The sequence below is a fragment of the Leucopleurus acutus genome (genome assembly GCF_964270905.1).
Source record: "Leucopleurus acutus genome assembly, chromosome: 2".
NCBI lineage: Eukaryota > Metazoa > Chordata > Mammalia > Artiodactyla > Delphinidae > Leucopleurus > Leucopleurus acutus.
This window is the reverse complement of record NC_139143.1, coordinates 170,956,732-170,982,635: the sequence shown is the minus strand read 5'-3', so window position 1 is coordinate 170,982,635 and position 25,904 is coordinate 170,956,732. Positions and strand designations below refer to the sequence as shown.

At 37.7% G+C, this 25,904-nt stretch overlaps 1 protein-coding gene across 29 annotated transcripts in view; it reads left to right on the top strand.

Moving 5' to 3' along the window:
- EPB41 (erythrocyte membrane protein band 4.1) overlaps positions 1–25,904 on the top strand; it is a 209,963-nt gene that overhangs the window by 97,420 nt on the left and 86,639 nt on the right. For all 29 annotated transcript variants that reach the window (XM_082863791.1, XM_082863807.1, XM_082863792.1 and 26 more), the window contains exons 6-10: positions 5,014–5,089; positions 7,162–7,380; positions 18,677–18,764; positions 22,944–23,096; positions 25,548–25,645. In XM_082863791.1, coding sequence (XP_082719917.1) covers positions 5,014–5,089; positions 7,162–7,380; positions 18,677–18,764; positions 22,944–23,096; positions 25,548–25,645 — 634 coding nt within the window. The remainder of the gene's footprint in view (positions 1–5,013; positions 5,090–7,161; positions 7,381–18,676; positions 18,765–22,943; positions 23,097–25,547; positions 25,646–25,904) is intronic.

Here is a 25,904-nt window from a genome sequence, read left to right as displayed (position 1 = left end):
TTATACATTGTTATATATTGTATCTTCTGTATATTATGTCATATGTAGTTTTAAAATTTTTAAAATAGGTGATATAAATATGAGGTATAAAATTAAAAGATACAGATGAATATAATACAAGGTCAATCTTCCTTCTTCCCCTGTCCTTTAACTAATTTCTTGTGTTCTGTCCAGAGGTGTTCTGAGTGTATATAGACATACATTTTAATATAAATATGTATTTAATGCATACGTTATATTTTATATATAATATACTTTATAAATATATTTTAATATAAATATGTATGTTCTGTATGTATTTAATATACATATGCAATCTTTAACATAATTTGTATACTCTTTATATTAACATATATCAATTTATTTCATTTGTTAAAAATTTTTTTTTAATGATTATAAAGTTGTAGCACTGTATATATATATAATATATATATATTATATATATATTATATATATATATATAGAGAGAGAGAGAGGGGGAGAGAGAGAGAGAGAGAGAGCGCCAATCTTACTGATGGATATTTTGGGTTGCAGTAAACATGTACTGAATATATATGTATATGTGCACTTAGATGTATCTGTAGTAAATTGCTAGAAGTAGAATAAAAAAGTGTGAATGTTTAAATTTGTAATAGATATTCACCAGCAAGATTTTTTCCATATTTCAAAAAATATAGAAAAGAATGGAGGCTAATATAACAAATACCCATGTACCCATCACCCAGAATTAACATGTGTTAACTTTTACATTTAAAATAGAACAGTATAGGTAAGGTTTATCTCCTAGTCCCATCCCCTTCTCTCCCTATCCGTAGAAATCTATTTTCATGAATTTGAGGTGAGTCAATCCATGTTTTTATATTTTTCCTTCATATATCCATACCCATGTACAATAGATAGTATTGCTTCGCCTGTATTTTTGAAATTTCCCTCAGACCTAACAATCCATTTGAACCTTCTTCTAAGGTTTATCAGTCTCTCTCCCTTCTCCCAGCTTAATATTTAGCTTTGTTTAACTTCCTTGGTTCTGAATAAGAGAGATCTCCCCTGCTGAGTCAGGCTAGCAACTTCCACCTCCTTCTGGAATAGTACAGAGCAAAAGCAAGAAATCCTTATACCTTCTGAAAAATACTGATACATAAAATAACACAAACTGTGTTTAAGAAATTCTGTAGCCCAGGATATGCCCCTTCTAAATGTATCCTCCTCTCCTTCCCCTGCAGAAGTCACCACTGCCCTGAATTTTGTGTTAATGATTCCATTGTATTTTTTAATGTTTTTAAAAAATTACCTAATGTATGAATGTATACCTAAAAATATTGTTTTACCTTTTTGGACATCATATAAATTGAATTATATAACAGTTAATCATTCGTGACTAGCTTTTCTTATAAACATGATTTTGGAATTCATCTCAGTTGAGAAGAAAATTTCACAGTGATATCCTCTGAGTTTTTTCTTTTCTTTTTCTTTTATTTTTGGCTGCACTGTGTGGCTTGTAGGATCCTAGTTTCCCCACCAGGGACTGAAGCCGGGCCCTGGCAGTGCAAGCGCCAAGTCCTAACCACTGGACTGCCAGGGAATTCCTCCTCTGACCTTTTTCTCTTGTATTCTGTTTCATTTTTTAAAATGCTGATTTTGACCCATTAAACTGATTTCACAATGGATCATGATCCACAGTTTAAAAAACCCCACCAGGACTTCCCTGATGGTGCAGTGGTTAAGAATCTGCCTGCCAATGCAGGGGACACAGGTTCGAGCCCTGGTCCAGGAATATTCCACGTGCCTTGGAGCAACTAAGCCTGTGTGCCACAACTCTAGAGCCTGTGAGCCACAACTACTGAGTCCGAATGCCACAACTACCGAAGCCCGGGCGCCTAGAGCCTGTGCTCTGCAACAAGAGAAGCCCCCGCTTGCCGCAACTAGAGAAAGCCCGCGCACAGCAACGAAGACCCAACGCAGCTAAAAATAAATTAATTAAAAAAACCCCCACTGATTTAGGCTTAAAGTGGAATTGCTAGATTATAGAGTATGTTTATTTTTAGTTTTACCAGATATAGCCAAATTGCTCTCCTTTAAATTGATTGTAATAGTTTACATCCCCACCAATAGTGTATGAGATAGTTCCTGTTTTCCTGTGTACCCAGAAGGCAGGAATTTTTTTTCAATTATTAATTTTAAAAATGTTTGGACACAATTTCAGACTTAAAAGTTGAAAGAATGGTACAAAGAATTCCTGGGTACCCTTCACCCAGATTCCTCAGATGTTAATATTTTACTATTTTATCTTTTCTCTTTATCTACACACACACACACACACACACACACACACACACACAACCTTTTTTCTGAACCATTTAATAGTAAGTTGCATCGTAGCAGCGCCATTCACAATAGCCACTTTTTTCTACCCCCAACTTTCACAGTTGCTTTCTATATGCGCTGTTCTTTGCCTTGATTTTTTTTTCCACGTAACAGTATATAGTGGCAGTGTATCTTTTCTTGCTAAATAAATACATTTAGGTTGTTTCCAGACATTTGCTATTACAAACAATATCTTATACCTGTATCATTTGACCACGTTTAAGTGTATGTTTAGATACATTTATGAAAGTGGAATTGCTAGGTCAAAGAGTATATACATTTTATGTTTTGATAGATATTCTCAATTGTTCTCCATAGTGTTGTACCAGTTTACAGTCACATCAGCAACAGAAGAAAGTGCTTATTTTCCCCACCAATCGTGGGTGTTATCAAGCTTTTTATATCAGTTAGCTCAAAGAGAAAAAAAAAATCACACTTTGTAAACTGTTGTTGATTTTCTTTCTTTAATGCTAGTCTTCCTATACTATTAAAAAATTGCCATTTATATATGTTATGAAATAACTGAATTTGTGTTTAAAGTTCTTAAATGCTGAATTCACATTTATTGAACATTCTTTTAGCTGTCTTGTTTCCCATATTGATTTGCTCTAGCCAGTACATTTTTAAAAATAAATTTATTTATTTATAGCTATGTTGGGTCTTCATGCTGCGCGTGGGCTTTCTCTAGTTGCAGCGAGCAGGGGCTACTCTTCGTTGTGGTGTGCAGGCTTCTCATTGCGGTGGCTTCTCTTGTTGTGGAGCATGGGCTCTAGGCGCGTGGGCTTCAGTAGTTGTGGCTCATGGGCTCTAGAGCACAGGCTCAGTAGTTGTGGCGCACACGGGCTTCATTGCTCTGCGGCATGTGGGATCGTCCTGGACCAGGGCTTGAACCTGTGTCCCCTGCACTGGCAGGTGGATTCTTAACCACTGTGCCACCAGGGAAGCCTTTTAGCCAATACATTTTTTATAGGTAGCATAGAAGTCATCTTTTTTTAATGTCTATATGGGAATTATAAGTTAACAATGATTAGATTATTAACATATCATAATCATAACAACAGATGGTATTTTACAGTATTTGAACTGTAAATATTGCCTCCCCATCCCCTTACCCTTTTTATGAGAAACAATTATGGGGTTGGTTTCCTAAGTTCCATTTAAAGTTTCTGGGATGTGAAACATTAGAAGTGAGTTAATGGTAAACATTAGGATTGAGTAGATTTGAGACAAGTTTGTTTTATTGTCTGGAATTTGCCTTTTAGTTCAAATTTTGAAGGAAAATATCAACCATTTCCAAGGGACTCCTGTATTAAATATTTTAGCACGCTTAAAACTGCATATTCATTAAGACATTTAAACTATTTCAAATTTTAATTTGCATATGGTCATTGGCAGCCAATAGCAATAAAAATGATATTTGGAGATGAAATGCTGTGAATGCAAAACAGAACAATGTTTGAAACACAGATGTTTGTTATAGGGTAGTAGAGTCCAATGGTTAAAAGCATGGGATTTGGGGTAAGAGAATCCTGGATTCACTAGCTATGTATTTTCTTAAGCCTCTGTTTCTTCATAAATAAAATGAACTAATAGTAGCACCTACCTGTATGTAAGAGGGCTAGCTTAGTACCTGGCATGCAATAAGTACTGAACAAAATGTATCTCTTAGCATCATAACCAATCATACTTATTTCTTTTTTTTTTTTGCGGTATGCGGGCCTCTCACTGTTGCGGCCTCTCCCGTTGCGGAGCACAGGCTCCGGACGCGCAGGCTCAGTGGTCACGGCTCACAGGCCTAGCTGCTCCGCGGCATGTGGGATCTTCCCGGACCGGGGCACGAACCTGTGTCCCCTGTATCAGCAGGCGGACTCTCAACCACTGCGCCACCAGGGAAGCCCAATCATAACTTATTTATAACTGAGACCAGGCCCTACTCTTTGGGAAACTAACAGTCATGTTAGAAAAACCTTGAAGGGGTAGCACTTAGCTGGAAGAATTGAAATGTATTCTCCACTTAACTTTTACTCACAATCTCTGATTTTCATTGTAGATAAAAAATATGAAACACTTGTATGAGTCTTAGGATTAAATTCTTGTAGTTTTAATACCTAAAATATTTTCATTAGAGCTATAGTTTCTAAGAGCCACCTATATTGCCTCTTCCTTCTTATTTCTAAAATAATCTCCTAATCTCACCCATATTCTCACCCATATTAATGGGAAGAATGCTTTTGTTTATTTGAGATAATGTTGAGAGATGTCACAAATAAATAATGCCAACACCAAAAGAAAACATCCATGGATCACTTTGAATGACCTCTGAGGACCCAGAGTGGTATATAGATCACATTTTGAAAACCATTGCTGCAAACATGTTCACCTATAGGATGGTTTCCTTTATGTTATTTTGCTTATAATGTTTTATAAACAGAACTATTAAGTCGGGTAAAAAAAATGAGATACTCTTAGATGGTGTCTAAACAACTTTCTTCTTTTTCTTTTTTAAATAAAAATAATATTTCACCCACAAAGCATGAAAGTATTAGGACAGTTCAAGAAAAAAAAAGATTTTTTTGAATATTTTTAGGTATTTCTAACAACCAGAAACTTAGGCATAAGCATAAAATTCTTTTGTGTTTATTTTTACAGGTGTCCCTTGGAATTTCACATTTAATGTAAAGTTTTATCCACCTGACCCAGCACAGTTAACAGAAGATATAACAAGGTAAATAATTTATTAATAGTTAAATATGTAATAAGTAATCTCATTATCATAAGCTCTGGGAATTTCTCCATTCAGAATTGAAGAAAAATGATGAGCTATTAAACCTAAGATAAGAAGTTTCTGGTCACTTCAAGGCAGGCTTGCAAATAAGTGATCCTAAAAGCCTCAAATATCTGTGACTCGCCTGGAGAAAATTGGTAGGGAATTAACCTTGCTTATCATGGGTATTGTGCCATGCTGTGGACAGGGAACCTATAAACCATACTACCCTCCAAAGGACAAGAGACAAATACAGTGGCAAAACAGCTCTGCCGTTTTTTTTGTTTGTTTTAAATACTCCTCTCACACCATGCTGTTTCTTAAGGGATCAAAAAAACTAAAGTCTCAGTGTTACTATTTTTTTCTTCCTATTCCCCTTTTAAATTGTATAATTAGGTACGTGAACTGAACATTCCTCAGTAATTTTTTTATTTTTTTTTTTTTGCGGTACGCGGGCCTCTCACTGTTGTGGCCTCTCCCGTTGCGGAGCACGGGCTCCGGACGCGCAGGCTCAGCGGCCACGGCTCACGGGCCTAGCCTTTCCGCGGCATGTGGGATCTTCCCGGACGGGGGCACGAACCCGTGTCCCCTGCACTGGCAGGCGGACTCTCAACCACTGCGCCACCAGGGAAGCCCCCTCAGTAATTTTTGAGCCCACTTAATTTATGAAATAAATCTTGTACTGTTTAAAAATAGCTTACTGATTACTTTTTAAGAAAGTGGCCTTTATTGGATTCTATATAAATACTGAATATTAGCAAAAAAGCAAAAAGGAAAAACAGTATATAGTAAAGAATACTACTCTACATATGTATATCCATAGCATCTTGCATAGAGCCTTATACGTAGTAGGTATTTGGCAAATGTTTGTTCAATTGAATTGTTGGTTGTGGAGAAACTGCTTTCTAATTCTGATTTTGCTGTCAACTATCTGATTTCAGACAAATATACACTCTCTAGGCTTCAGTTTTCATATCTCTCAAATAAGAATAGCATAAGACTATTAAAGGTCTGCTTGTTAAGTACTGTGAAATGTCTGTGCCATTTGAAAAAATTATTCTTTGTCCAGTTATCCTTAGTACATTCTTGAGGTTGAGATGCAATATCTCTGCCTGAAAAAATTGTCTTGGTTATTGCTTTTTCACAGGTAATATTTGTCTCTTAGAGTTGCTAATTATTCATCTTTCTTCATTAAGCTTTATTATATATACAACAAAACAAATCCCTAAAAATCTGTACTAATTACCTACATTTTAGAAGAGTTTAAGATTCTTATGATTTGATTGGCATTGCTCTGACTTTTTAAAAAAGTTGTATGTAGTGACTAATCATAGATAGCAAAAATGATTGCTGGTGCATATGTTGTTCAGCATCTAATTATGGTCAAGTCAAAGATATGATTCTAATCAATATAGGAGTTTTCAATTTAATCATACCTCCCAGCTTTCCTGTTTGGTAAAAGAGTCTGAACTGGTTAACCCAGTCAGAACAAGGGCTAAGGAGGTCATGGCCATGGGTGTGAATACCATATGGTGTGTCTGACATATGTAGGGTCACTCAGTTTGTTGGACTTAACTGTTTCAACCCTCATCTGAATTCCCTATAGTTTAGCATACAGGTGGAATCGGTCTTACAAGATGATAGTGTGTGGAAGGCTGCATGCAATTTAAGCCCATCTTGGAGGAAAAACATACCAAAGAACGTTCATATCCTAGTGAAAATGTATCAGTAATGTCATCTTTGTATATGAAGGGCAGTATCTACGCATTTGGCAAAGCAACGTGATAGAAAAGAAAGGACCCAATTTGGGGGCCAAGCAGCCTTTATTACTATCTGACATTGAAATAGTACAATGAACAACCATATACCCTCTACCTAACTGAACAATTATTAATATTATCTCATATTTACTTAATCATTCTTTTTCTTTCTCCCTCCCTACCTCTCTCTCCCGTTTTCTTCCTTTTTCTCTCTCTGTATTTTGTTATTGTTTTCGTTGCTGACATGGTAACATCTTTTCTCTTTGGCTGTAGGTATTATTTATGTCTTCAACTTCGGCAGGACATAGTTGCAGGACGACTGCCCTGTTCATTTGCAACCTTAGCATTATTAGGTTCTTATACCATCCAGTCTGAGCTGGGAGACTATGACCCAGAACTCCATGGTGCAGATTATGTTAGTGATTTTAAACTGGCCCCAAATCAGACCAAGGAACTTGAAGAGAAGGTCATGGAACTGCATAAGTCATACAGGTAAATATGTCTCCAGGATTTGTTCTGTGTTTACTTTGACAGTAAGTTTAAACCCTTGACCTGGGATTGATTCAGTGTTTGCCTTAGTGGGAACTGGTGCCATAGAAAGAGTCAGCTTGAGCTCAGTTCCCTCCCAATTCTTTGGGCAAGTCATTTAAACCCTCTGAACCTCAGTTTTCTCATCAGAGTAATAGGTGTTGCATTGTTGGATGAAAACTACATGAGGCAATATATGTAAAGCACTAAGCACAGTATCTGGCACATAGTAGGTGCTCAATAAATGGTAGCTATTATTATTATTGCCTTACCTTTTTTTTTTCCAGATTTTAAATGTATTATGCTGTATTAGATGCCTTGAGATCTTTAGAGCAGAGGTTCTTAACTTGGGGTCTATGTACATGGATAGACTTCAGAGGGCCCATGAAACCCCTGAAGGTCTTTTTAAAAGTCTTTATTGAATTCACTAATTTTTTTTTTCATGGAAATAATTTGTTAATGTTGGAAGGTATAACACAGTGATCAGGAACAAGTTCAGACTGAGCTGGGTTGAATTCTTGGCTCTGCTTGGTCCTGGCCTGTGACCTTGGGTAATTCACTTAATCTCTCTGAGCCTCAGTTTCCTTATATGTCTGATAGAGATCATTACCTCAGAGGAAATAGGGTGAGCCATAGGATTAAAAAAGGTAATATGTGTAAAAAGTTAATACAATGTCTTACATAGTAAAAATTCAATAAATGTTAGCTAATATTAAAGTCCCAGAAAAATTTGTGTTTCTTGCTACCAAACATCCCATTGTTATTTGAGTGACTTGTTACAGCTAAATTTTACAAGCTGCCTTAGCATATTAAGGAGACTGATCCTGGCCTTGAGTTGGTACCCTGAATTATGTTAGCATGAGTTAGGCTAGGATGCCCCAAAGGGTCATACTGCTGAGAAGTCCAGAGTGGTCTTAGTAGGCTTTTCATGGTAGGAACAAGTATTCTGTTTGGCCGTTGAGCCATCTTATTTTCCTTAGAGTGGTTCCAATAGGATTGCATGGATTGAGATGCCTTAAATGAGAGAGTTTGAACTCAAGGTGCCCCAATTCTGGTTGCCTTATTCCCCCTGTAGGTTCCGGTCCCACAGTCATAAGAACCATAATGAGGACTTTAAAGTCTACAACCTACATAGCAATAGTCTTATAACTATCACCTTACTCTCCTGGTCACACTGTTTCTACAGAGAACTGCTGAGGTTTGCTTTTCAAGTATGAGCATATACATTACAATGCTCTGATATCTAAGACCACTAATATATCACTTTCAACTAGTTGATGATTGTAACTTAAGCATGTTGTATTGTCCTTAAATATGTTTTTAATATACTTATTTATATTCTGATTACGATTCTAGAAATTTATATATATATACATAAAATATATAATTACATACATATATATATACAAAAGCAAGTAGTGGAAAGAAGCAATCAATTAAAATAATTTGATTTGTTAAAATGTCAGGATTGTAGGGAAATTTTTTTTTCTAATAATTTAAAAATAATTTTTATTGGTGGTGTAATCTTTGAGCAATCAATAAAATGGTGAAAGAAAATATTCTACTGCTGCTGTGGAGCAAAACAGCAGAAAATAGTGGTATCAGATTATGATTGATACCTAACTTCTGTCTCTGACTTTTTCTTTTTTTTTTTTTTTTTTGCGGTAAGCGGGCCTCTCACTATTGTGGCCTCTCCTGTTGCGGAGCACAGGCTCAGCGGTCATGGCTCACGGGCCCAGCCGCTCCGCAGCATGTGGGATCTTCCCGGACCAGGGCACGAACCCGTGTCTCCTGCATCGGCAGGCAGACTCTCAACCACTGCGCCACCAGGGAAGCCCTTTTTTTTTTTTTAAGGAGCCCCAGTTTATCTATCACTCAGCTTCAACAGTTATTACCCCTGTAGCTTTCTTCAGTCATTTATTCCCCTCCATATTTTTCCCCGACAGTAGTTTAAAGCAAGTCATATCATTTCACCCATAAAAACTTAAGTATCTACCAGGATACAGACTTTAAGAACACAATACAACTATTACACCTAATAAAATTAACACTAATTCTTTAATATCTGATGATTCTTTTAATGGTTATTTGATCATAATAGAATTTCAGGTTTGGGAGGACTTTATAGTCTAAATCTCATGCAATGCTTGATTCTCCTTTTTAGCATTGTTACATAATCATCATAGCATTATAAGCAGCTAATTATTGTGTGTCTGTTATTATGTGCCAGATACTATGCTAGGCACTTTATGTATAATATCATATTTAACCTTTATAATCACCCTTTGAATTAGGCCAGCTCTTTTCTTTTTTTTTTTTTAATAAATTTATTTATTTTTGGCTGTGTTGGGTCTTCGATGCTGCACGCCGGCTTTCTCTAGTTGCTGCGAGTGGGGGCTACTCTTCGTTGCTGCACGGGCTTCTCATTGCAGTGGCTTCTCTTTTTGCGGAGCTTGGGCTCTAGGCTCATGGGCTTCAGTAGTTGTGGCTCCCGGGCTCTAGAGCGCAGGCTCAGTGGTTGTGGCACACGGGCTTAGTTGCTCCGTGGCATGTGGGATCTTCCTGGACCAGGGCTCGAACCCGTGTTCCCTGCATTGGCAGGCAGATTCTTAACCACTGTACCACCAGGGAAGTCCCAGGCCAGCTCTTTTCATATGGTGTTGTTTTACAGACTGCTGGCAGTCTCCAAGATTCTTTTTTTTTTTCCGTGTATTTATTTATTTTTGGCTGCATTGGGTCTTCGTTGCTGTGCATGGGCTTTCTCTAGTTGTGGCGAGCGGGAGCTACTCTTCGTTGAGGTGCGCAGGCTTTTTATTGTGTTGGCTTCTCTTGTTGTGGAGCATGGGCTCTAGGCATGCGAGCTTCAGTAGTTGTGGCGCATGGGCTCAGTATTTGTGGCTTGCGGGCTCTAGAGTGCAGGCTCAGTAGTTGTGGCACACGGACTTAGTTGCTCTGCGGCATGTGGGATCTGCCCGGACCAGGGCTCGAACCCGTGTCCCCTGAATTGACAGGCGGATTCTTAACCACTGCGCCACCAGGGAAGCCCAGTCTCCAAGATTCTGTTAAGGGGTCCATGAGGTCAAAATTATTTTCATAATAATACTAAGATATTATTTGGCCATTTCACTGTGTTGAAATGGTGGAGCACAAATCAAAGCAATGGCACCAGACTGTACTCCTAGTCATTATATGCTTCACCAACATTCACTTTTATTTTTATTTATTTATTTGTTTAAAATTTCCATTGTAGCCCTTTTTAAAAATTGGCTTTATTTATTTATTTATTTTTCTTATTTTTGGCTGCATTGGGTCTTCATTGCTGCACACGGGTTTCTCTAGTTGTGGTGAGTGGGGGTTACTCTTCGTTACTGTGTGCGGGCTTCTCATTGCGGTGGCTTCTCTTGTTGCACAGCACGGGCTTCTAGGCATGAGGGCTTCAGTAGTTGCAGCATACGGGCTCAGTAGTTGTGGCTCGCGAGCTCTAGAGCACAGGCTCAGTAGTTGTGGCGCACGGGATTAGTTGCTTCGCGGCATGTGGGCTCTTCCCGGACCAGGCCGCGAACCCATGTCCCGTGCATTGTCAGGCAGATTCTTAACCACTGTGCCACGAGGGAAGTCCCACACTTTTACTTTTTAACTTGCAGTTAAAAATTAAAAAGTAAAATAAAATATTTTTAAACCTGCCAATTCACTTAAAAATTTTCATGATGAAGCAGTAAAGAGTATTGATTTTATTAAATCTAAATACATCCTGTTTAATATTCTGTGTGATTTAATGGGAAGTACACAGAAAGCACTTCTGCTGCATACTGAGGTACTCGTCTTGAAGAAAAGCACGTGTGTAATTGTTTTGAGTTCTCAGCTGCATTAGCCAGTTTTTTAATGCAACTCCTTTTTTACTTGAAAAAGTGACTGATTATTCAGACTTGGTTATTTGGCATACATTTCGTCAAAAGTGAAATGAGCCAGTCCTTTAAGGATTGGTAAATGACTGATAGTATTTGTTGCTAATGACAAAATTCAAGCTTTCAAATGAAAATTAGAATTTTGGAAAATTTGTATTTGCCATCATGATCTTGACAGGTTCCAAATACTTAAACGACTTTTCTGATGAAGTTGGTGATTATTTTAATGAATGTGATTCTTTTCTTTTAATATCATACAATGAAATGTGTCAACATTTGGAAAACTTACTCAGCCAACCAGTATTTTTCAGATATGAAATGCATGATGTTACAAAATCATGCATCTGTATAAAAGACCCATTCAAAATGCAAGATAGACCAATGGATTTTAATGTAATATGGTACAAAAAGTTCACTGATATGTTTTCAGATTTCACACTGCAACTAACCTTTAGGAAACAGCCATTGTTAAGTTTTGGTGTAGTATCAAAGAAGAATATTTTTAATCATCAGTTCTTCCTTTTCCAGCTACATATCTGTGTGAGATCAGGTTTCTTCATATATTACAACCATACAAAATATTGCAACAGATTGAATACAGAAGCAGGTAGGAAAATCTAGCTGTCTTCTAAGCCACACATTAAATAAAATTTGTAGGGCTTCCCTGGTGGCGCAGTGGTTGAGAGTCCGCCTGCTGATGCAGGGGACGCAGGTTCGTGCCCCGGTCTGGGAGGATCCCGCATGCCGCGGAGCAGCTGGGCCCGTGGGCCATGGCCACTGGGCCTGCGCGTCCGGAGCCTGTGCTCCGTGGCGGGAGAGGCCACAGCAGGGAGAGGCCCGCGTACTGCAAAAAAAAAAAAAAAAAAAAATTGTAAATATGTAAAGCAGTGTCACTCCTTAACTACATTTGGGGAAAATACTGTTATTTTTCACACAAAAATTTTTTCATGTTAAAACATGAGTCGTTTATTGTTATTCATTAAGTCCCCTACATACAAACGAGTTCCGTTCGGAGAGAGTATTCGTAAGTCCAATTTGTTGGTAAGTCCAACAAAGTTAGCCTAGGTACCCAACTAACACAATCGGCTATATGCTGTTGCTTTTACGCTTGCTTCTGGACATCCTGGGCTTGAAATAAAGACACTCTACTGCTATACTCTACAGTCCTGTAAAAGTACACAAAAGCACAACCACTTGTAGAGAATGCAAGCACGTGACAATGTATGCCAGACACGTGAACTAACTTACGTGATTGGACATGCAAACGCACATTCACATCTTTGAAAGTTTGCAACTTGAAGGTTCATAAGTAGGGGACTTACTGTTCTTTAAAGATTTAATCAATAGTTTTCAATTTTATTAGTTTTAATTTCTAATATAGTAAATATTGATAGAAATAACTCACATTAAAAAAAACTCTTGGGGCTTCCCTGGTGGCGCAGTGGTTGAGAGTCCGCCTGCCGATGCAGCGGACACGGGTTCGTGCCCCGGTCCGGGAAGATCCCACATGCCGCGGAGCGGCTGGGCCCGTGAGCCATGGCCGCTGAGCCTGTGCTCCGCAACGGGAGAGGCCACAACAGTGAGAGGCCCGCGTACTGCAAAAAAAAAAAAAAAAAAAAAAAAAAACTCAGTAATTATTGAGAGTGAAGGGATCCTGAGGTCAAAAAGTTTGAGAACCCCTGAGTTAGGCAGTAAGACTAAAACCTGGGCTGTGGAGTCCGCCTGTCTTGCTTTGAATTCAGGCTCCATTCCTTATTAGCTTTATGACTCAGTAAGTTATTTAAACTCTCTAAGTTTCAGTTTTTTCATCGGAAAAATAAGGCTGATGATGTGAATTTTGTGATTGTTAAATTAGAAATTCATGTAAAGTGCTTTGCACAATGATTCTTATTCCATTTTACAAGTAATGAATGTGAGTCTGGGTTTAGAGAAATGCTCTTTGGAACTGAGTTTAAACCCAAATAGGTGAAACGATCTCAGAGGACAGGTGGATATGGTCCACGTGATGTTCTGTGAGGTATACAGATAGAAATTGAGCAATAATCGATCTCCATGATTAGAAAATTTAGAGGTCTGTCATCTTGGAATTTACTTGCTCCTTTTTGGAAAGATTGGAAATCCTCACAAACAGAAAGCAAAATGGAAATTTTAATTATGTCCAACAACGTGACATTTTAACCAGTCCAAAGAGACTTCTGCTTAGGCAGAAGCATTTACTATGCATTGGAAAATACAAGTAAATACTACTCTGCTCCTCAGATAAATAGAAGATGGCCTACGTACGTGGAATTCTTAGTAGTGGCCCTTTGCCTAGACAGAGACCGTGGAGCTATAATTAACACTAAATTTACAATAGCAAATCAAGCTTTAAAACGAATTGTCCTCCATTTATGGGGACTAAGATGGTATGTAAAGTTGTCAGTTGTCCCCCACTTAATTATTTGAAACCACAGTCCTTAATTAGAAGATGCAACAACATTATTAAAAGGCTGTCACAACCCCGCCAGATGAAAACTGCTGACCACAAGCATGTAGACCCCAAATTGGCTGAAACCAGAAGATGGGTGATGCTTGAAACTTCACTTTGTTGCCAACCAATCAGAGAATTGTCCATGAGCTGATCATGCACCCTGTAGCCCCCTCCCTCACACTGCCTTTAAAACCTTTGTCTCCTAACCAGCAACTTGGAGTTCGTTTTAGGACATTAATCCACCATCTTCCCAGGTTGCTGGCCTCATGAATAAAGCAACTTTTCCCATTAAAAAAAAAAAAGGCTGTCACATAACATTGGAACTCACTGAATGGCTCTATATCCTGACTCCACTTGCTCAAAATAAATACAGGGAAATTTTGTTATAACTTCTCTTTTTAATGAGCAAAAGTTAACCAGTGCCAAAACTCCCTGGTTAGGTACTTCTGTAAGTTGCAGTAATTTCAAGTAGTAAATTATTAGATGGTACTGAATAAATTCAGGACAGTACTCCTAATGGTTTAGAGCTGTCTAATCTCTTTCCAGATAGTTTGTTACTACTTTCAAGAGTTTTCAAACATTTAGGAAAAACCATAGTCTTTAAAATGTTAAGCTGAAAATAATTTAAGTTTAATTTAAATTTGTAAAATATATGTTTGTATTTATGCACAGGTATCTGTGGTTGGTGGGATTATGGTAGATTTTCTTCTTTTTTTTTTCTATGCTCTTAAAGATATTTTCCAAATTTTATACAATGAATTAATGATTTTTATAATCAGAAAAAGCTTCCTGAAACAATTGTGTCCTAAAGCCGTTAGGTGGGATAGAACAAGATAGTCATCCATGCTGAGAGGCAGTCTGGCTGGGGATATTGGGGCTTAAGCAGGGTGAGGAGAATGTTCATTGTGGGGGGCCATCCTGGCAGGAGAAGTTAGAGCTCAAATAGGATGAAAAGGGAGTCGTGAAGGCCTGCAGAGGGCATCCCTATGGGATGGTACCTGATACAGGTGTTGAAGCCCAAGCCGGGTGAAGAAGATGTCTATGGAAGGGGTAGCCTAACACCAGGAGTCAGAACCTGAGTGAGGTAAGGAGGACATGTGCGGGGAGCAGCCTAGCATGGGGAATTCAGAGTCTAAGCCAGTGAAGAGGGCACCCACGTGGAGGAGGGGTCAGTGGCAGCAAAGAGAGATTGGTTATGTATAGGGGGTTGATCAAATGAGTCAATGTGTTGTATTAAGGATAATGGGAGCCAGGTTTCTGACTGTCAGTAAAGGGAGATACAAATTAGAGTGAGAGAGAAATTAAAATGAACCCTGTGGTGTTGCATTAAAACTGGAGGTTTCAGTGTAAACTCATTGTTTCCAATAGATAGATGGATGGATAGATAGATGTTAGATAGATAGAGATGTAAATAGGTACACACACACACACACACACACACACACACACACACACACACACGCATACTCACATACTCTGACTCTACGTTGCGCCAGAAGGAGGTGCTCAAAAAATGATGGGAAGGGCTTCCCTGGTGGCGCAATGGTTGAGAGTCCGCCTGCCTATGCAGGGGACACGGGTTTGTGCCCCGGTCCGGGAAGATGCCACATGCCGTGGAGCGGCTGGGCCCGTGAGCCATGGCCGCTGAGCCTGCGTGTCCGGAGCCTGTGCTCCGCAACGGGAGAGGCCGCAACAGTGAGAGGCCCACATACCGCAAAAAAAAAAAAAAGAAAAAAAAAATGATGGGAAATGGTCAGAGGGACACAGAATCCAGCTTAGAAAGGCTCCCACTAACCAAATCTGGGACGATTTAAGCACTAAAATAAATAAGGAAAATAATTGATTATATTACATTGAATAAGCTGAGAATCCCTGAGTCCATACTGATATAAATGAGTGAATAGATTAAAAGTTTGACAAGGAATAGACTATTTCCAAATACATTCCCACAGAATATTTATTAATTACAAAGAGGTAAAGAGGAATTTCATGGAAGAGAAGCCCGGCAGACATCACTGATCAAAACGAACATCTGGAAGAGACAAATTGAAATCATGTTCCCCCTGATAGGATGCAGTGAGAACACAGGGTCACTTCTGTGATATTCCTGTGAAAGATGTATAACTTATGAGGTCAATTTGTGGAGAAACATCAGACAGGCCCAAATTGAGGGGCATTCTATAGAATAACTGGCTTATAATCTTTAGAAGTTCAAGATTAGGAAAGTCAAAGAAAGACTGAGACTTTTCCAGACTGAAGAGGATGCAAGAGAGATGAACTAAATGAAACTCCATGAGGCTAAACTGGATTCTTCTGCCATACAGAACATTTTGGAAATAACTGGGTAAACTTGAATGGGGTCTGAGGATTAGATGGCAGTAATGTATTACTGTTTATTTCCTTGTTTTCAGAGCCCTGTGGAGGTTATGTAGGAGAATATCCTTGTTTGTAGGAATTACACACCAGAGTACTTGGGAGTGATTGGTCATCAGGTTGACAATTTGCTCTCAAATGGTTCAGGAAAAATTGTTTGTATTGTAGGTAACTTTCAAGCGTGTTTCAAAATTTTTTTAGTTATATAAAAAAATGTTAAATGCAAAGCATCAGCCAAACCTCAAATATAAATATTATTTTCAACTAACAAGGAAAGTCATAGTTTTAAAGATCTCTTCTTACCACCTGCCCTTAATACAATTTTAAAGCATGCTTACTTATTAGAAAATCATTTACTACATAGTTTGAAATTTAAATCTGTATTAAAATTGATTGACCCCGTTAATGTCCCTTAGAGTTGGAGAAGTATGGGGAAGATTTCATCATGATTGCTTCATTTAATGTCTTAAAACTTGTCTTCAAATTAAAGTGATTAAAATTATTTCTCGGGCTTCCCTGGTGGCGCAGTGGTTGAGAGTCTGCCTGCCGATGCAGGGGACACGGGTTTGTGCCCCGGTCCGGGAAGATCCCACATGCCGCGGAGCGGCTGGGCCCGTGAGCCATGGCCGCTGAGCCTGCGTGTCCGGAGCCTGTGCTCGACAACGGGAGAGGCCATAACAGTGAGAGGCCCACGTACCGCAAAAAAAAAAAAAAATTATTTCTCTTTTATGAGTTGCTTATGATGTACCACTGTACTAGAAACTTAAGGGTGCAATAATAATAAACATTTATACTTTACAAAGCAGTTTCACAAGCATTATCTCATTTTATCCTACTAGTCACATTCATTCATTCATCAAAGATTAAAAAAATCATTGCCTATACTAGTCTCAAGAAGTAGGTATTATTATGCTTCTTACTTTCTGGTTAGGAGATTGAGGTCACCACTCTTAAGTGCAGGAGCTAGGATTCCAGCTGCAGTGATGTGACTTGGGTCCTGGCTAAAGCCTGCTACCTTAAACTGAGTCATAACTTGCCTATGACCGTGTAATCCCTCCATGCTTGTTTCTTCGTCAGCAAAGTGAGAGTGTTGGACTCTATAATCTTCAAGCTCCATTCCAGCTTCGAATCCTAAAATTCAAGCCATCAATAATACTAACACTAACAAAGACAAAAAAACCAAAAACCCATAAAATGGGAGTAACCTTAACTAGAAAAGTATATAATTTATATGAGGAAAAAAAAACTACAAAAATTTCCTGAGATGTTTTTAATGACTTGAATATACAGACTTGCGTATGTGTTTATTTTCCCATTCTCCTTTTTTGTGTTCAATTTCAGAGTCATTAATAAAGAGCATTCAGGTATGATGGTTTAGCGCTTGTGGAAGGAAGTTTGTATTCTGAGATGCTGAGTCATTAACAAATCTGCAGTTTCTTTCCTGAGATTTTTTTTTTATGGGGGGGTGTTATTCCAGGGAACACTTTGTTCTTTTTGATGAGGATAAAGACAGATGGGTTTGGAAGAGACTTTCTCTTGTTAAATGAATAGGTCACTGCTGCTTTTTATAGCTGGAGGCTGGCAGTCTTATGGGAAATAGGCATTTACATGGTTTTTCTTTGGGGGTATGGCTGCTTTATTGTTACTATGAATTTCTGTTTGATTGGTTTGAATTGCACAGCACTAGGAGTAATATTTTTTTCTTCAAAGCTCAACATAACAGCTCATGAGCACTTTTCAAAAGAGAAGAAAGTTATAAAGGAGAAGGAAAGACTGTCACAGTGAGTGTTTAGACAGTGAGGCTGATTGTTTTCAAACAAATTTAATTCATTATATGCCTAGTAATGAAGACATCTTAATAACAGAGAAAACAGCCCCATTATCTACATGCCTCTATTAACCAATTTATTTTGTTTAGGTCAGTGGGCAGGACACCATCTGTTACCAGAAATTTTCTTTTCATCAAGCCTGCCCCCATTAAGAATCCCCAGTTAAGCAACTTCAGCTGCCCTCCTGTTTAATTTCCATATTAACTCAATTCACGGATAGGGAGAGAAAAAGGCAGCTAAGAGGATATTGTAAGTTGTACCATGCCCTCAGAGGATTTAATTTGGTCACCTCCTTGGCAAGATAAATTAGTGGGAGGAGTTTACATGTGTTGGAGAAAAGGCCTAAGGAGAGGGAGGGGCAGAACTGATGGTGGATGAGGTAGCTTTAAAGAAATTTAGAAGGTTTTATTTTTTAACTTTTTTTTTCTGATAGCTTTTGGTGACTTTTGGTTTCTCCAAGGTCTCTTTTTCCAAGGCATATTTCAATTATTTAGACACAGGTAGTGATAAGAGTCCTTTTCCATACATAATAGTCTACTTTTAGGACTATGAAATATATCTACATACATATTGGTATGTATATGTTTATATGTTTATATAAAGTACAAGTAATATACAAATGTTATTATTGTAAATGTTGACACTGTGACACTGAAAGTCTTTTTGTTTTTCTTCTATCAAAGGTCCATGACTCCAGCTCAGGCTGACCTGGAATTTCTTGAGAATGCCAAAAAGTTGTCTATGTATGGTGTTGACCTTCATAAAGCAAAGGTAATGGTAACTTTGGCCTTTATTAATATGCATGTATCAGACCTGTGTCATATAATATTTCTTACCAACCTTTATCTGGGGCATTACAAAACGTTCAGAGGAGATAGTAATTCTTGTTGGAATTTTAAGTCTATCAGTTGAACCAGTCAAGTGTATTAAGTGTATCAGTTGAATTGCCCTTTTACAATTCCACCATCAGAGCGAAGTTTCACACCTAAGCAACCATAAGGATCAAAAGATATAGCACCGAGAGCAAAAGAAATGATAATTTCCTAAAATGCAGATACACTTGAAAATATACAGTGACAGTGAGGCATGTTTCACAGACAACATCACCTACATCAGAATCACCCGGGGTGTTTATTAAATATGCAGATTCCTGAGCTTCTCCCAGATTTACTGAATTACTTTGGAGGAGAGGCTAAGTCTCCAGATTTAATGAATATCCCAAATGATCCTCCTTCATGTTTGAATCTGAGAATCATTGGCGTAAGGTAGTGGTTCTCAAAGTGTGGTCTCTGAACCAGCGTTTAGCATCGTCTAGGAACTTGTTAGAAATGCTCATGTCAGGTCCCATCCCAGTCTCACTGAATCAGAAACTATGTGGGTGGAGCCCAGCAGTCTGTTTTAACAAGCTCTCCAGGTGATTCTAATGCACAGGGGAGGAACCACAGCGGCTCATTTGAGAACCACTGGGTTAGGGATTTGGAAACTTGAGCTTTCATCCTAGTTCTACCTAATACAACCTAACACAATGAATACTTAAGGAATGTCGCTTGACTTCTCTCATCTTCAGCTACTGAAATGTCTGGGGAGGTTGAGGAGTTTGTGAGAGAAAGAAAGAGCTCAAGGGATGACCTGAGGTTCATTTAGAGAAATTTAACTAGGATGCGTGATGGGGAGTCAAAACCATGTCCAGTGAGAAACAGGCAAAGGAATAGGGATACTTAACCCACAGAAGGGAAAGTTTAGGAAAGATATAATGTCAGTCTTCATGGATTTCAAGGATTAACTTGTGAAGTAAAGATTTTACTGTGGCTCCAAGATATAACACTAGAGCCGGTAAAATGAAAACTGCAGGGAAATACTTTTCAGTCCAGTTGGACAAATTTCTCACAGAGCTATTTCAAAGATGGGATGGGCTGCCTCAGAAGGGACTGAGTCATCTATCACTAGAGATATTCCAGGTTAGGCAGAATAATCACTTGGTAGGAATTTAGAAAAGGACATTCAAACATTTGGTGGGTGATTGGACTAAAGTGACCTTTCAGGTTTCTCCCAACCTGAATATCTGTATCTGAGGTTTCTTCCTTATTTACATTCTAGTAACTAATAAAATTTCATTGCATGTTAGTGAGTTTTCTTAGGATGTTGCTCTGGATTGTTTTGGGCTGGGTACTGTTAACTTCTGTGAATCTCAAAAGTAGCTGGTAGGAAGATCAGATCAGGTCCAGAACTGAAATTGTTAGGTTTTGCTTCTCAGTTTCTGCTGGAGGCTGGTGTCAATTCAGTAATTATCAGGATTACATGAGGAGTCAGGCAGCATATTTCTACAGCAAATGTTGTAAAGCAAATTGTTTCTCCAAAACATATTGTTAAAAGAGAGATGTAGTTGTATCCACAGCCTTTAAAAACTTAAGGGGACATCTTCTGGGAAATTTTGTTATGTAGTCATCGAATTGAAGCTGAATATAATTTCTTCTCTCTATTGTGCTTGTACATAACACACGTAGGCACTAATATGTTTCTTTATACTCATTTTGGGAAAAGGAGCAGTCTAGAAGCATATAACTCAGGTCTTTTATTACTTATCTAAATAAATGGTTAGCTGTAGAGATTAACTCAGGTGAAATTTATTTTCCTTGAATTACAGACATAGATGATTAATATTATATATTTAATTAAAATTTTTTCTTTAATAAAGAGGCATGCAAATATGGCTTTATTGGTAACTTACTGTTCCTTTTTGACCTGAGGATAATAGTTATAACTTACTATACTTAAAAAAAAACTTACTATACTTAACATCAGTAATTATAAAAATCTGAGTTCTCTCATACTGAGTTTATAAGGAATAGAATCAACTCCTATACTTATGGTTTTTGGAGGGATGACCACTTTATCATAGAAAAACAAGAATTATAGTTGTGCATGTATATTTGGTAGTATACATAGCCCTATGCCCTGGCCTCCAGGAAGTCCTGGTGGTCTGCTGACTTAAACATACATGTATATGACATGCAGCTACCATAGCTACCATAGTAATTATTTGCTGACTATGATAATGATAGGTTTGAGTACTTCAGAACTGCGAGACCAAAATGCCTGCCCTAGGATTTTCATATACAGACAGGCATGGTGAAAATAAATTAGTGTCTCTTTTTGAATTATTAAGGGAAGGCTTTTTAAAAATTTTTTTATTCATTTACTTATTTATTGCCTGTGTTGGGTCTTCGCTGCTGCACGCAGGCTTTCTCTAGTTGCGGCGAGCAGGGGCTATTCTTCGTTGTGGTGCGCAGGCTTCTCATTGCAGTGGCTTCTCTTGCTGTGGAGCATGGGCTCTAGGCATGCGGGCTTCAGTAGTTGTGGCACCCAGGCTCAGTAGTTGTGGCTCGCGGGCTCTAGAGCGCAGGCTCAGTAGTTGTGGCGCACGGGCTTAGTTGCTCCGCGGCATGTGGGATCTTCGCTGACCAGGGCTCAAACCCGTGTCCCCTGCATTGGCAGGCAGATTCTTAACCACTGTGCCACCAGGGAAGTCCCAGGGAAGCCTTTCTGGAGGCTGCAGAGGCTCAGTTTTATGAGAGGAGTGTTGTGAAGGTAGATGAGGTGCAAGCCGAGTGACATTTCACAGTGGCTTTGAGGGGTGGTGATGGTGGCTGTATCACTCCTCATAGCAGTCGATTCCTTCAGTGGGTAAGATGTGTGTATGTCCATGTTTCTTGGAAAAAAGAAAAGCAGATGTTCCCTCAGTCACTAATAATGAACGAAATAATTGATAGTAATGGTTGAAGGTTTAAGCTTAGTGTATGTTGTTACTAAAATACCTTGAAATTTCCTAATTTATCAACCTACATGAATCAAGATTTTTATAAATCTGAAGCAAAGAATTTACTAATATTTGCCGTAATAAGTTATGATTAATAATGTGGGCAGGTAACAAACTCAGTGTAAACACTTACTGAGCATGTTGTCAATAACAGAATTTGGAGTGATAATAGCAATGATTTAGATACAGTTTCCACCCTCAAGCACTGAATTTTAATTTTTTTCTAGTTGTTTTCCTCATTATAAAGGTGATATATTAATAATATATGTGTATATATATATATATATATAATCCATACATAATTGTATGTGCCTAGAAAATAGGATAATCCTGGAAATTATCAAATCAGTACTGGTTACTGTTAAAGAGTGTGGGAGGAGGAGGGTAGATTTTTAAAAAATTTTACACATTTCTGTATTGTTTGAATTTCTTACATACATGTGTTAGTTTTTTCATATTTGAATACTTTTTAATAGATAATACATGTTTATTGTAATTGGAAAGTATAGAAAAGTGAAATGAAAAATTGTTCATAATTGTACCACCTAAAGAATGCCATTATTAACATTTTGGTGTATTCATCTTTCTTCTATGTATATTTTTTATATTGTTGGAATCAAATTATGTATGTAATTTTATCCTGCTTTATTTTGCTTAATGTTACAACATAATTATTTTCCCATTTATCTCCCAAATTCTATTTAACTGTTTTAATGGCCACATTGTATTTCACTATATGGATGAACAATAATTTAACCCTAATGCTTGGATACTTAGGTTATATCCAGTTTTTCACTCTTATAACATTCTGAACATTATCATGTGTAAAGCTTTTTCGGTGATTTGAATTATTTCCTTAGAACAGATTATAGAAATAGAATTACTGAGTCTGATTTGGACATTTTAAAGATATTTGTGGTAGGTAATAACATTGATTTTTAAATGTAGTATAGTAACAACATTTTTACATAGACCAAATAGTCCCATGGGTTATGGTTGTTAGGTTAAACTTTATTTTTCATTGTATTCTTTGTCACTGTATTTGGTTGTTAGTATCTTCAGATTGTCTAATAATAGTCGACTATGTTGAGCACTTTGCTCAAGACTGAAACGCTAACGCTTTTTTTCCTCAGGACTTGGAGGGAGTGGATATCATCCTAGGTGTCTGCTCTAGTGGCCTTCTGGTTTACAAAGATAAGCTGAGAATTAACCGCTTTCCTTGGCCCAAAGTGCTGAAGATTTCTTACAAACGTAGCAGCTTTTTCATTAAGATTCGCCCTGGAGAGGTACAGAATTCGTGTTTCCCTTTCCTCCTGAATCAAACACAGACCATATCTAAAACATCTCTTCATTCCTGTTTTCCTTGTTATGTCATCTATGAGGTCTCTCTATAGCTAACTATTTAGGCGTTGATATTTTGTTTCCTAATCAGTCCCGTGATGCTTCTTCTCTTCCTTCCTATTTGTTTTCTGGACAGTTCTCTTCATGTAGGTAAATGTACCATGGCCAAAAGTGAAATTTGGATAATAAACTTGTTCCTTGTTTACTCCAGGTAAAAGCTTGATGGAAAATATTTTTAAATTAAGTAGCATGAGACTTTTAAATTGTGGGGTTAAATTACTTATGTTTTATACCACCAGTCCCTTACCTTATATAATTATTTGTATATGTAGGTTCTAGTAGTTACTGGGAATGTGTCCTAGGGTCAAGTTCTAGATTTTTAGTAGAGTTGGATGTTCAACTTTGTACCAGATAACTCAGTTACTAGTTGGTGATCAATTTTCAGAATATACTAATGCTGGCCAAATTTAACTTTTATATTAAAGAGCCATCATGGTATAGCAGAAAATTGTTCAAGTAGGAATTAAACTTAAAAAGAAAGTTCTAGTGCCTACTCTGCCACCTACTAAGGAAAAGACCCTGGATAAATCTAAAGTGTTCCTTACCATTCAAGGGGGATAATACCTGCTCTGTCAAGGTTGATTTGAAGATCAAATGAGATGACAGAGGTAAAAGCTCTGAACAGGAAAGCATCGCACTAATGTAAAGAGGCTTTTTTGTGTATATATCACCATCTGCTGGTGAAAAATGGCTCATTATTTGAACATGGAAGTACTGAATGTGCAGCCTTAAAATTTAGGATAAGGATTATCATTGAAGCATTTATTTATACCATAGTTATTTACCTGTGCCTAGCAAAAGTCAAAGAATTTCAAATCCAAGAGTCATTCAGTCAATAAATATTTATTGATGGCTTTCTTTGTGTGAGACACTATTCTAGGGGCTAGGAACAGTAAATATCAATAGAAGAGTCCATCCCTCAACAATCTTTTTTTTTTTTAACATCTTTATTGGAGTATAATTGCTTTACAATGATGTGTTAGTTTCTGCTTTATAACAAAGTGAATCAGCTATACACATATACATATATCCCCATATCTCCTCCCTCTTGTGTCTCCTTCCCTCCCTCCCACCCTCCCTATCCCACCCCTCTACATGGTCACAAAGCACCGAGCCTATCTCCCTGTGCTATGCGGCTGCTTCCCACTAGCTATTTTACATTTGGTAGTATATATAAGTCCATGCCACTCTCTCACCTCGTCCCAGCTTACCCTTCCCCTTCCCTGTGTCCTCAAGTCCATTCCTCAACAGTCTTACAATTTAATGTGGGAAGGCAGAAAAGAAAAAAAAAAAAATATATATATATATATATATATGATATGGGAAGTCTTTGGTTTCTTTAAATGTTAACTATATAATATATATAGTTATATATATTATATATAATATATACTAAAAATGCAAAATTCTTACTTAAGAAAGCAATAAAGTACAACAGTAGGATTTTAAGAAGTGTATATAGTATAGAAGTGTATATAGGATTTTGAGAAGTGAGTATAGTATTGTGACTACAACAGATGATTCAGAAGTAGCGTGGTGTAGTGGCAACCATGAAATTCTGGTTCTGCCACTTAATAGCTGTGAGACTAAGCAGGTGACTTCTCTGACCTCAGTTTCTTCATGTATAAAAATACAGATGATACTGTCTGATCATAGTGTTATTGGCAATAATAGGCACTAGAAGTAAATGTCAGTGTCCTTTCCATCTTATAAAGTATGCTTAAGGCAGAAAAAAAGAGGCAAGAGACTAGCAGGACAGTGTTTCCAGTAGCCCTGGCAGGATGTGGTTTACTTCAGTCAAAGAAGTATCTAGATAAACTAATGATCAATCAAAGGAAAAAAAGGCATTTAATAATTCAATAATCTGGTTTGAGCCACAATCTTCAGTTCCTATTACTAAAAACGATTGCATAATAATATTAGTTGATTGGAGGAATCATCTGCTATCCTATTCCCTGATTATTGAGTAGTCTAGTATCCTAAATGCAGACAGTAACTAAGGAAGAGCAGTGTCTGGACAATCAAAATGTGACTTAATTGTGTCTCAGAATAATATACAGTGTATATGTGTGTGTGTGTGTGTGTTTCTGAACAAAATAACATGTGTAAATGATATAAGATGCATTCCCTGGCTTCCTTGCTGTGGAAAAAACCACTCTCAGTGAGTAAATTTCTTTTGGTAAGTAGGAAAAAATTTCAAATGATATTTTATGTCCTTAGACTAGTAACTTTCTTTTTATTCACAATGATCTCTTCTGCAGCACCATATTTCTCTGGTCCTGTATCACTGTAGTTGAATAATACTTTATGTTCCATGTTTGCTTGTGTATTTATAGCAAGAACAGTATGAAAGTACCATCGGATTCAAACTTCCCAGTTACCGAGCAGCTAAGAAATTATGGAAAGTCTGTGTAGAGCATCACACGTTTTTCAGGTATTGTCCTCACTTAAGTATTTTTCAAGGATAAATTATTTATGCATGCTTCTATTTTAAACCTGCTATTGAAATTTCCTTCTTTGCATGGCTGGCCGTCTTTTATTTAGCTCAGGTGAGATCATCTTAAGCAAGATAAAATGAGTCTAGTTCTCTTTCTTTGGGTTGAAAAACACTGTCTTAACATTCCCAGAGCACCTTTCTGTGTATGGTAGAAGGATGAGGGAAATGAGAAATAGGAACCTGTGTTTACTAGAGG